This window comes from Cydia strobilella, chromosome 3 (assembly GCF_947568885.1).
Source record: "Cydia strobilella chromosome 3, ilCydStro3.1, whole genome shotgun sequence".
In the NCBI taxonomy this organism is placed as follows: Eukaryota; Metazoa; Arthropoda; class Insecta; order Lepidoptera; family Tortricidae; genus Cydia; species Cydia strobilella.
Window position 1 is genome coordinate 5,689,858 of NC_086043.1, and position 13,133 is coordinate 5,702,990.

The following is a 13,133-nucleotide window of genomic DNA, read 5'->3' on the forward strand; positions in this document are numbered from 1 at the left end:
AAGTATCTTGGGAATTATTTTTGTGATTTTCCATGTCATATTTTCATAATAATCTGGTATCATCTTTTTGATTTAATCGCATTATTGTATTAAAATACCTAAATCAACTAAAATTGTAGTGCAACCTAAAAACTAATAGATTTATGCAACAATTTCAAATAACTTTTGGCATACTTCTAAAGAATTATTTCATTAAACAAAAAGAAGGTAAAATATTATATTATTTATTTTGTTCTGTATATTAGTAAATATCTATATTCTTAAACGTATCAATACCCAATAAGCGGATCCTGAGACGCCCTGCGGTTGTGATAATTACTTGCACCTTCTTAATATTGATTTCGAAAAATGTCGTACTTATCGTGATTATGATAATATATATAAGTTTGTGTTACGTTTTGATTCTTTCAATTTCATAAATAGGTCTAACGTTCTATAGATGCATCGTTCAATTTTCTGTTCTTGACCAAATTATTTTCGTGACAAATCTCGAACAACACCTGTGTAACTCATAATGTACTATGCTACAAAATTGGCATTTACAATGGCAGCCAATGCAATACCCACGTATAAAAATCCCGCCCTACCGCGCTGGAACTAAGTATTTTCTGTAATCCGATTGGAATGAAACGCTGTGATCTGACAAGGATCAAATATACTTATGTCGCAAAAAATAAAATTGGTTTATATGCAACCTAATAGTAACCACGCAATGTAGAATTTATTTGAAGTTGTGTAAGCTATTCTTAAATATCGTAGATAGGATATTTTGCTGAAAGAAGACTTTGTTATTTTTAAAAGTTAGTAATACTGCATTCAAAGATTAAAAAAAAAAATTTTTGCTTCGTCTGGGAATCGAACCGACAAATGTAAAAAAAAATCCGTATTTTTATGATGCCAATCGAAAGAATGGACATAAAATAATAATTCTTCTTAAGTATCATAGTATCTTAAAAGAAAGGAATAACGCAAAATGTTTGATTCACATTTCAAAAATAATTATTCAGCGCTGGACCAGCCAGATGGTCATGCGATGGTTGAGAGCATGCACTATGGAATGGCCCATGGAGCCAGAAAGTTTAATTTTGATCTCATCTTAACTAAAGAAGACAGCCGTCGCACTTTTTAGGGTTCCGTAGTCAACTAAGAAGAAGAAGAAGTAGTCAACTAGGAACCCTTATAGTTTCGCCATGTCCGTCTGTCCGAGGCTTTGCTCTGTGATCGTTAGTGGTAAAAAGCTGCAACATGGCATGTATACAAAAATCATGCATTGCGAGAGAACGGTAAAATAAAAATAACAAAAGAAAAAACTTTTTAGGGCACCCCATACAAAATGGATTAGTTTTTTTTTTGCTTTAACCCAATGGTGTGTGGCATCTTCAACAACCACTTTTTGATAAAGTAAGTATTTTCGGAAATAATCGCTCCGAAAAAAAATATGTCCCCCGTCCCCTTGAACCACGGGTCCAAAAATTATGAAACAAATCGTAAAACAAAAACTCAATAAATACTTTCAACGAAAAGTATAGCGAACATAATCGGTCCAACCGTTTTTGAGTTGTTACAGAAAGTCTTCTCTTCTTAGTTAAAGTACGTGCATGATACTTACTATTCCCCCGTTTAGCCTATTCTGACAGAATGGTAACTACGGAACCCCACACTGAGCATGGCCCGACATGCTCTTGGCCATTTTTTTTTATTCAAAGGTGTATTCTATTAAAAATCTATTATTATCGAAATTATCAAGTTTGGGTGGGTCATTCTACTTTTTATTGCAGGTATTTTTGTCCCCTTTGATTTATATATTTGTAAATTATGTAATTTGTTGTGGATATCAATATAAAGCACATTTTAATGCTGCACTGACGATACCTTGTAACCAAAGTAATTTTATTTAAAATCTATTTTTTTTTTTTAAGGTAACCAAGTTGTCATTATGAGTGAAAGAGCAGGGATGATAACAAAGTTGTTAATTTGTCTACTCCAGGCTATAAATACTAAAAATAAAATAAAAACCCAAGGGTCAAATATTGACGCCTATTCTATGCATATCATTTTTTAGTGGCTAGTGTAAGTTAAATCACATTACGAATATAAATTTTTTAAGATTGTTTGAAATCATAAAAACCCGCAGTAAAAAGTAGAATGACCCGGCTGCAATAAGCAAGTAATGCCAATTAGCTTGCACGTGAAGTTTAATAGACATTTCAGAATTGAAAATAAAGCTCAGAGGAATTAATACAGTGCCAGAGCGAGTTAACTAAGCTCAAAATCTAGGATTCAACGATATACGCCCGCGGTCAATGCGAGCTTGATTAAGGCGACGAGCTTAAATTTTGCTCTTAATAGACTGAATCTAGTGTCAATCCTTTGTTCCTTTACTTAGGTACAGACTGTGAAGAAGATTTACTTTATCTAAGGCACAAACTAGAACATATTTTATTATTAGCAACACTTTATTTCAAACAAAGTTTTAAATAAAAAATAGTTTTCTAAAAAAGTAAACACACTTACATCAGAAATTTCTCATTATAATTTTAAATTTAACATGAAAGTTTTCGGTCTCTGGAGGTCGCGACCACGTGAACATCGACCTTTTGTAAATTCAACAAAGAACATAAACCATAATCTTTATAATAAGACATTCATCAAAAAACTCAGCGCTAACCTATGATCCTTTGCATTTTCATTATACTATTTATTTTTCTAAACGGCGACTCTACAGCGTCGTGTTTAAGTTGATTTTAGTTTGGCAACATACAGGTTCATCTTGCACGCAAAAATCATTAGCATATAAACAAGGGACAACAAGTCTTTCGCGGCGTTTAATGAAACGGCTGGCGAACTCATTAGGGGTCCATAAAGAAGGGTGCGAAACAGAAGAGTGGAAGGCGCCAATTTAAGGTTTATCATTAAAACGGAACGAAGAACACGGAAGCGAAGTTACTGTTAAATAGATTTTCTTAAACAGAGCTCTTTTGGTCATTATTTGAGCTTCGTTTGAATAGACGAAAAATTGTCGCGTCACATGCCATCACATCACGTGCATTTTTGCAGGATTGCGTTTATATCGCAGCGACAAATAATTGCGGGGCAATACTCTTCTTCTAATATCATTCATTTAAATAAATTTCCAGAAGAATGCTGTAGTCGTGTAATTAAGTTAGGTATGTTTATTTTATCGTTTTTAGTGAAAACGCGTTTATCCTAGTTAAAACTAGTTTTCCGTATCGCCTCGGTAAAAACGTTGTTACGATAACATAATTATATAATCTGATAAATTATTAAAGAAGCCATTATATATTATACTCAAATGTCAATATTTAAATAATACATCTACTCTTGCATTCCTTTATTTCTAGAATTAAGTAGAGATTTGTTTTCAATTAAAATGTTCATAAAATAAGACTATGCTCGCAAAAAACTCAGTTTCGTCTAGACAAAACAAAGGCTAACGAGATGATAAAATTCATGAAAAACTCAAACGAGTGCGAAAACTTTTCGTTGCTACGAGACTTTTCCATTAATCTGTGTATTTAAAATTTATACTAATTAAATACCTTCGGGGTTGATAAAAAACGGACTGAAAAATATAGTAAACGAGTCAGTGTCTAATAAAATTTTAACTAATTTCTTAGACTTCGTTAGTAAAATGCATAGAAAATGTAAGATAAACATTGCTTATTTTACTCATTCAATTGTTATTTAATATTTAATTTCTCTTTTTAAACACTTTTTAATATTTAAACATTTTCTTGGCTGAATGAGTAATGCCGTTGACTATTATCAGTTTAAAAAAAAAATTAAAAAGTAAGAGGCAATCCCGCTAATTTTCATACTTCAATTAACAAATTACTTTATAATAACTGCAATTTCCTTAAATATGTGTGTTTTCGTAAATATTGCAATTTAATGTTTTTCGCTACCAATTATTATTACCAGGCATGCAAAGTCTCCGATTGAAAGTATGTTGTAAGGAAAAAATCATGGCCAAACGTCTATTACTTTAATTTTAATTACTGATATGCAAAGGCCGTAGCAGGATAAGGGAAGAAAAGATGCCCTTCATGTATTTTTTTCTGTAGTTACTTACATCAAGTAGTACGTCTATTACTTTAATTGAGTACTGATTATCCAAATTTGCCTTGTCTTTTTGGTTTCCTCGTACTCGATATGAAAAGTAGATTGTTTAACTTGGGTGAAAGGCACCAAGCATTATTTCATCCCTTTGTTAACAATCTTCAATACTAATAGCTCCAGTTTATTAGTCTATGGTGACGGAAGGGTAACTACGGAACCCTACACTGAGCGTGACCCGATATGCTCTTGGCCGGTTTTTTTAGTATGTTATTGACACAATGAAAAACCAGGTTTACAGGTTTTCCTTTTTTCAAAATTTGTAATTTTTTTTAAGCGAAACCTATAAACCTAGAATATATTATGCTGAAGCGATCGACATCACAATCAAAGTGATTTGTTAAGATTTAGTTAGTGGAAAACGTCTCCGGAAATGGAAATTGTATGAAAAAAGTGCCTATTGTCAGATTGTACTTCCCTCTTAATATAAATATGATTTATATATATATATGATTTATTAATAAATGAATTATTATCATTTATTTGTCCTTTCCATATCTCGGGACCATGGGGTCCTGGACTTTTGAGAGGCGTGCGTGGCCGAAGCCAACAGCGCAGAGGCTGTTTAAGACAATTTAATCTAAAAGCAAGGGATACACCTAGCGGATACCATCCCCGAGCGCACAATATGATACATCCGGAGATGGTCCCCGCCAGATGCAAAGACTATAGCAGTGCAGCACTTTTAGTGCGCAGTGCGCAGTTTAGTGTGCAGTGCTGCGATGGGAACTAAGGTCATAGGCTATTGATTTGTATGTTGGATGGACTGGATATTGGGCTATGGGAGGAGACTAGCCGACACCTGCCATGACAATCAGTCTCAAAATTGTGTAAGACAGGTGGTGACTCGCCTACTCATTTAGTGGGCCCTACAACGGCCACACGCACAGTGCGATAATAGAGCAACACTAAGGAGCGGCTGTCAGGTTGTCGAGAGGTGAGTCTGCAGTAGCCAGATCCCGGTAATCCGTTCAGCAGGAAGCCGGCGTTATGACATTTTACACTTCCAACCTGGAGCATAGGTCCCGCTCTTGCGACTCTACTCTGGCCGGCCAGTCAAGGCAAGCACAGAGGCGAGGGCCAGATGACAGGGCCCTCTGGAATAGTATTATTAATATTCATAAAAAAACTAAAACAAATAATTTACTAGCACTCACTTGTTTTTTTTTTACAGAAAGCATAAAATCTTACATCGTACGAGATGCAACTAGTTTAGAAAGAAAAACTTTCCAACTTCGCGGAAATAAATCCTTCCAAGTGGGTGCGTTACGAAATTCACTCGAGAGTTTTCCGTTAGACTGGTCTAGTCGCCGGAAACTCGGGAACAGTTAATAGGAGTAAGAGTTGATTGCTGTTTTACAAGAACTACACATAACTACTCAATTATGTAAGCCATATATTTTGTAATGTGATTGTCAGTTTGCAGTTTAGGTGGCTAAGGGGTAACATTCATTAATTTTGCATAAAGTAAAATAACGGTATCTAAATTATTTAATGTATATTGTGTTTTCTTCCTTTCACTTCACTGCAGATTATACTAATCAGCAGTTTATGATTTTATCGCTAAATTTGTAACATTTAAGTAAATTTAATTACTTTGTGGTAATAATAGAGAGGGCCAATAGAGAGTACTCTCTCCAGGCGGGTGTTATGCCTGGGGACCGAAGTCCACTGAGAGTTAGTCAGAAGGAGTATATATAGTAAGTGACATTTGAAACTCCGTAAGCGCGATGTAGGTTTCTAGCTAATTGCGTTCTAGCTCCCTAACGCCATCTGTTAGATGACGTCGACAGTGGCAGCTAGTGGGGACGCCACATCAGCCCCCTTTGAGCGGAGGGGTCAGCGACGACGTATGAAGCGTGCAGCGAAACCAGGTGTATGCTCGAGCCAGTGTGGCGAGCGAAGATGCTCAGAGTCACAGGCGAGCGGAGCTGCTCAGAGCCAGTGTGACGAAAGCAGTTGCTCAGAGCCAGAGCGTCGAGCGGAGAGAGAGAGAGAGTAAGAGAAGTTGAGTGCCAGGCATGAATATTTACAAGATATTTACAGGATATAATACATATGTACAGAACTGTAAAGAGGCATGCAAGGTGGCACACAGAGGAAACTGTTTTTGCTGCGAGGCGGCGTCATCAGGATCTTGAGGTCTTCATAGCTGTCCAATGTCGGAAGGTCACCAATGTGGTAATAATAGGGAGGGCCAATAGAGAGTACTCTCTCCAGGCGGGTGTTATGCCTGGGGACCGAAGTCCACTGAGAGTTAGTCAGAAGGAGTATATATAGTAAGTGATATTTGAAACTCCGTAAGCGCGATGTAGGTTTCTAGCTAATTGCGTTTTAGCTCCCTAACGCCATCTGTTAGATGACGTCGACAGTGGCAGCTAGTGGGGACGCCACAACTTATATTTTAAGTATAATTATGAGCTAGTTAGAGTAGTGACGAGGAAGACCTGATTTGATCTAAAATCATTAATCACCATTTTTTAGGTAGAATCGACCTAGTCACATCTGCCGTAGAGCAAACTAATTTTATCCTAATGCGGTCGACCTCGTTTGCACTAGGAAAAAGAGCAGTAGATACCTATAAGATAAAACGACACAATACGATTCAAAACGTAGTTTAAAAAAAATCAACATCGGTTAATTGTGTATAATCCAGGTGCTATTTGTCGAAAACCATTTCGAGCGATGTCCAATATTTAACAAAAATACATAATAGTCAATTAGTCACGTATAAAAAATCGCAAACAAGCGATATCTGGCTGCATGTTTTATGTACACGCCTGGGCCCCGGGGTCCCAATTTCCATTTTAATTGTCAGGACCTCGATGTAAATCTGTCCTTTGTTGTGCCAGGATTAGAGTTTTAAAAATATTGACTGGCTTTTGCTTTGTGAAGCACGAAGCTGATGGAGTACGCCGATCGGTATAGCGAGGTTACGTGGCGAGCACTATTGTTTATGAAACCGTGTCTAAATTGACCTATATACGAGTAAAATTATGGTTGAATTCTTGTCACAGCGGATACAGAATACACGCCTCAAAAAGATTTACGGTATGAAATTTCAAATTTTTTTAAGGTAAAGGTGAGCAGTTTTGGCATACAACAATGTAATAAAAAGAAAATTTGCTGGTAATAAAAACTAAAGAAAGGTTTCTACAGGCAATTGAGTGTAGAATTTAGCAAGTTATCTAATAAATTAAACACCAGCTCCAATGAATGTTTGAGCAATCCTTTTGTCAAAATCAGTACCCCAGATAACTAAAATTATCAACAGCATGAACTGGCGAACATACCAAAACCGACTGGTTTCTTATTAAATTCTTACAAAGAAACGTGTGCTGATCGGTATAATTTATCATTTAAATGAATAATTACTATTTCATTTATTATATTTCAAAGGAGATTTGAATCTCAACTCCGGTGTAATAATTGTATGGAGGGAAAGTGTAGAAGTTCACGTTTCTTAATTTATAAAAAATCGATGTAACAAACATTTATGTATGCATTTTTTACCAAATCAATCAAGTTAGTAAAGTAAATCTGACTGAGGTGAAATAGGTACGCTCTATGCATATTTATAATTTTGACTCTACTCAGTATTAACCTCTAGCCGCCCAGACGTCAAAACTTGCCAAAACAAATACAATTTTGATTTGTCAAAACAAAGATTCAAATTAGAACGGAACAGGAGACCTTTTTATAGGTCTGTGGGCGGCTAGAGGATTAACATTCTGACGACGGGGTATCAAAATTTGCTAGAATTTTAACTCTGTCAACTTGACGTTATGATCGGAGCCCACATGTAGGACGCGGGTCGTCAGGAGGATAAATGTTCTCACCCATGGCAAATAGGATGAGCAGGGCGGACACCACCCACGAGCACATGATGACGTCACGGGTTGCTCACATCGCTATTGGTGGCACACTGGAGCTTGGACATCTGCAAAAATGGACAATTCGATAAGTTTATTGTTCAATTTTTTTAATTATGTCTGCAGGGGTGAGAAGCTAATAGTTTTGCTGACTGTACCTAAGCACAGATTAGAAAGATATTAACAAATTGTGAGAGATGTTTTTTTGGTATTTTTGGATGTACTAAAAAAATCATTTTAAATATGGGAGACATTTTTTTTATCACGGAGTTAAGGATGACTAACGTTAGACCGGGCCGTGTCCGGGCCGGAGCTTCCGGCGCTTACTTTTCTATAACATGACAGGTGATCACGTGATGCTTTCCATAGAAAACGAAGCGCCGGAAGCTCCGGCCCGGACACGGCCCGGTCTAACGTGAGTCATCCTTTATTTGATTATAAATAATTATAACTAGTTAATTTATTTCATTCTGAAACTACTACTTTAGGTACATAGTTCTTCTCCGGGATGAGAGTTTAAGCTATCGTTTCACTCAAGCCTAACCGAGTTTATATGTAGATATCTTCTTTAAAAATGCTCAATTCAATAATATTGTTCATTACTTCCAGTACTGCAAAATTAACATAAATCGGCTCTTAAGAAGAATCATAACGGAGGCCATAAGAATTAAAAAAACAATTAATCCTGGCTGGCATAAATCTTGTCCGATAACAAATGGACGCGACGAGATTTTAAAGTACCGGCGTTGATAAAGTGGTTCGCTTCCGGATGGGGATTGGCAGTAGAAGCTGCGGGCCTGAAGACCCAGTTTAGAAAATGATTCGAAATAAATAATTGAATTGAATTGAATGTCTCTTTAGTTTTACGGAATATCGAATGTGAAAGCCTTAAAACCAAGGGATAGTCTAAGAACGGCGTTATAACTACCGACCCGATTCGAACAATGCTATAAGCTAGATCTCACACCGATATGATACTGATCTGTCAGTGTCAAAAATGAAGTTTTTGGTTAAAGAAATGTCACATTTTAAAACAAGCAAGTAAAATCTGTGCGGAAAGAAGTCGTGGATTATGTGGAAACCAATACATTCGATTCATCTCTATCCCGCATATACTATGTGAAAACATAAATCTTATAAGATCAAAATAGATTAGGTTATTAGGTAGGTACCTAGAGTTAGACCAAGATAAGTCTGCAACGATTTGATTTCTGCAAAATCGTAACAGACTTATCTTGATCTAACTCTAATATGGAATATAAAAAAACCGGCCAAGTGCGAGTCGGACTCGCGCACCGAGGGTTCCGTACTTTTTAGTATTTGTTGTTATAGCGGCAACAGAAATACATCATCTGTGAAAATTTCAACTGTCTAGCTATCACGGTTCATGAGATACAGCCTGGTGACAGACATACAGACGGACAGACGGACAGCGGAGTCTTAGTAATAGGGTCCCGTTTTTACCCTTTGGGGAAGGAACCATAAAAAGGCAGCATAATTTTCGGCAAAGCTTGTGGGTAATTGCCTACTAAGTACTTCATCTAGAAAGTCAAAGCCAAACAATAATTTGATATGCTTAGTTTAACGCGTTTTAGGAATTGAACCGTCAAAAATAGTCCTTTATTACGTACTTTATTTTTATTTTAAAACGGAGTAATAATTACTATGTTATATTCATAAATCACATGACCAATTAAACATTAACCTCCTAAGACCCCGCGTACAAATTTTTGTCAATATTCCAAAATCTATTTTGAACTTTTGTTGAGTAACTAAGGGTTCCAAATTCAAAAACAAAACAAATGATTCTGGGTCTCAGGAGGGAAATAAGCAATTGGTTTACAACATGAAACAAACGTTATTAAATATTTAAAATTCGTCGATATTAAAAACCCATTACGTCACAAAATTATAAACACCCAAAGCATTAAACGAAAAAGTCATAAAGTGTCAAACAAAAACAAAACCGAATCACACCATTAGGTCGTCAGTACCAAGTAATTAATCAAGCCCTCCGCCCAGCGGTCGACACGGAAGTGGGATGTCCAACAAAACGTCGGCGGAAATTTGTCGCTGCACCCAACCCATATCAGACACAATTTAGTTTTTTAAACATTTGAGCTAGTTTTTTTTATAATCCAGTTTAGCGGCGTCGCTTGACAGTTAATACAAGTACATCGTTTTATAGCATTAAAAAGAACTTAAAGAAGTACCCAAGCTGGAGGAGCTAGTTAGTTTAAATTTCATTCGATAGCGTGACGAGCGTTTGCGTTTGCGTTATGTCTATTTTTGTATGGGATTGTGAACAGCGCGCCAAGCGGTACCTTTTGGAAACTCAAAATCCCACACAAAATGACAACGCAAACGCGTACACCACGTCACGCTATCGAATGAAATTGACATATAATTTTTTAAGTATATTATGAATAAATGAGTATGAGTATTGAGGATGAAAAAAAAATACAAGTAAGTACTAAATTATACACGCGCAAATGATAACAGAATGACATCCTTTCAATAACAAAATTAACGTTCGAATTGGCCTCGCCAGATGGCGGGCTTGATAAAATAAATGTATGCTAAGGTAAAATCTTCCCTCCTTTAAACTTCCACCTTATTTTATAGGAGACAAGGGCCAATTTATCGCTCCAATAGGTATATTGACCTAGCCAGTCGAATTCAGAATACGTACCTAATTTAACATTCGATATCTTAATTTTCCTTCCGGTTGCTTTACGGCTCAGTAATTTAAATTTGGAGTCTGATGCTATTACGAAATCCAAGCTTTACGAGTATACCTCATATATTATAGCTGACACATAACAGCATACAGTGTGTAAATTCAATACGGGCGAATATTTAAACGGTGGTTTGCCTCCTGAAGACAATAGCTGTAAGGAATGAGTACTCAATGTAACACTTAATTAAAAATACGTTGTCATGAGTTACGAATACTAACATAGTTTTTAGGTTTTCGTTTGTAGAATACTAACAAAGTGGATTTTGTTATAGGATTTTATTATTATTATAGGACCTAAGAAGTATATTGAGATAGATTATGCTTAGAAATACAATGAAAATTTTAACCATATATAATAATTCAGCCCGCAATGTATGTAATACCAAAGATAGATATAACTCCGTAATAGATGGATACAGTCTAAGGAAAAAACGTGCCTCGAAAATTAAGAAAATTTGATTCTCGTTCAGAGGGCGCTACTAGTTTTGTCCTACAGTCGTATAGATGGCGTTGACGGTTTCGTTTGTTATTTAACAATTTTAACGCATATCAGTGAAAGAACATGGGTCAAAATCATAAAAATAATTAATACAAATAAAAAAAATCATTTATCTATATTTAAATACATTCTATCGTATTTTTATAAATCTTCATTTTTAGTTTTAAAGTGTGTCGACAGATGGCAGTGAATTTACTGGGGTTACAAAATTTACTATGACAGTACCGCTCAAGTATAACATAGTACTCTATGGTAATACAACACACAAGTTACGGGATACGAGCTTTTTAAAGTAACTGTCAACGCTTGTTTGCATGTATTGTTTGCATTCTCGTAATGCACCTTATGTCTCTTAATGTTTGCAGTACATCGCTGCTCGGTACATTATTATTTTTTATTACGGGGTCGTAATTAAGTATAACTTAAAAAAACTTCTTAATTAATGATTAGACGGATAAATTCTATATGTGGTCCATAAAAGGTTAATAAGAACTAGGTGATTTTGCAATGTTCACGACCCCATTGAGTTATGAAAGTAGGGTGGCAGTGGGTAATATTTGAAAGCAAACTGGGGAAAAGACTTCGTACAAAAATAAGGTCTACTTATTGTATAAATATATAAATTATTTCAGATCCTATCAGTGATGATTAATTTAGTATAATATTCGTAATAGCAAAAAAGTAGTCTCATTACATAAACACACTCTACCAAAATAACCTGAAATAGGAGACACTGGGAAATAAATCAACTTCGAAATATATTCTCCTAATACTTCTCCTTAATTGCCCTGTATATTTTTTTATACGTAGATCTACGTCGGTAGCCTAACAACATCTTTAGAGCAAATTTAATGTTTAGTAAGTACTAAACATTTAATTTGCTCTAAAGATGTTGTTAGGCTATACTAGGTAGGCATGTTTTATAATTATTTAAAATAAAACACAAAACGACTTGGTGGACGACATGTTATAATTATAATGATAGCCCTTGCGTTGCGAATGCCAGTTGTTTAACGTAGTTATAACCAGGCATCGTAAACTGCGAACGAAATCCATTGAAGTACTAGGGTTGTAACTGGTTGTCATACGTCATTTAGAATAGAATAGAATAGAAATAATTTATTCGTTAGCACACACAAATAGAAAGTTTATTATACAGAACAGAGAAACATAAATAAAAGAAAAAGTGCCACGAAATGGTCTCACCTCAGCATGTTGCTGGCGACTTCCAGCGCTGATCTTCCGGTGAGACCATTTCAATGGATTTCGCTCGCAGTTTACGATGCCTGGTTATAGTTATAACACAGCCACGGGGCATGTCAATATACTGTCATGTTTTTTTTTACAATAATTGAACGATATACGTTCCCAGAAAATATAACTGACCAGTGTTAGTATTGTTTATTAATCCAGTTATAGAAACAAAGATGCAAACCAACTAATTTGAAACTTGAAACTAGGTGGTACATTTTCCCGATGAAATGATATTTCTGACTCAAAACCAACAATTTACTTCAGTAAATCGGTGCTGCAGCTTGCATTGTTTATTGAAAATCCTTGCTGATTCAAGAGTAACATGTTTTAAAAGATATTTTACTCGGGCTTATCTAGTGTAGTGTAGAGTAATTCTTTGAAATTAGAAAACCTTATGTTTTGAAACATAACGTATTTAAATTAAATATCATCATCATTTTAATTATAATTCACGTTGTATTTAATAAAGTAGGTATCGTGAATATAGGTCGCAACAACAATTAAGTATATCTCTTGATGTTTAAGTTTTTTGTTATATAACAACTGGTAATAAAAGGATTTTACAGGAATAACTTTGAACATACTTATTTAACATTGTCATACAGCATCATTGTTTAGGGTTCCGTACCCA

General features: G+C 35.5%; 1 protein-coding gene across 2 annotated transcripts in view; it reads right to left on the minus strand.

Moving 5' to 3' along the window:
• LOC134755634 (cell adhesion molecule Dscam2-like) overlaps nucleotides 1-13,133 on the minus strand; it is a 208,694-nt gene that overhangs the window by 177,452 nt on the left and 18,109 nt on the right. For both annotated transcript variants that reach the window (XR_010129073.1, XM_063692142.1), the window contains exon 2: nucleotides 7,977-8,077. Coding sequence is in view for 1 of the 2 variants with exons in the window: in XM_063692142.1 (XP_063548212.1) it covers nucleotides 7,977-8,022 (46 nt within the window). In the remaining variant the exon portion in view is untranslated. The remainder of the gene's footprint in view (nucleotides 1-7,976; nucleotides 8,078-13,133) is intronic.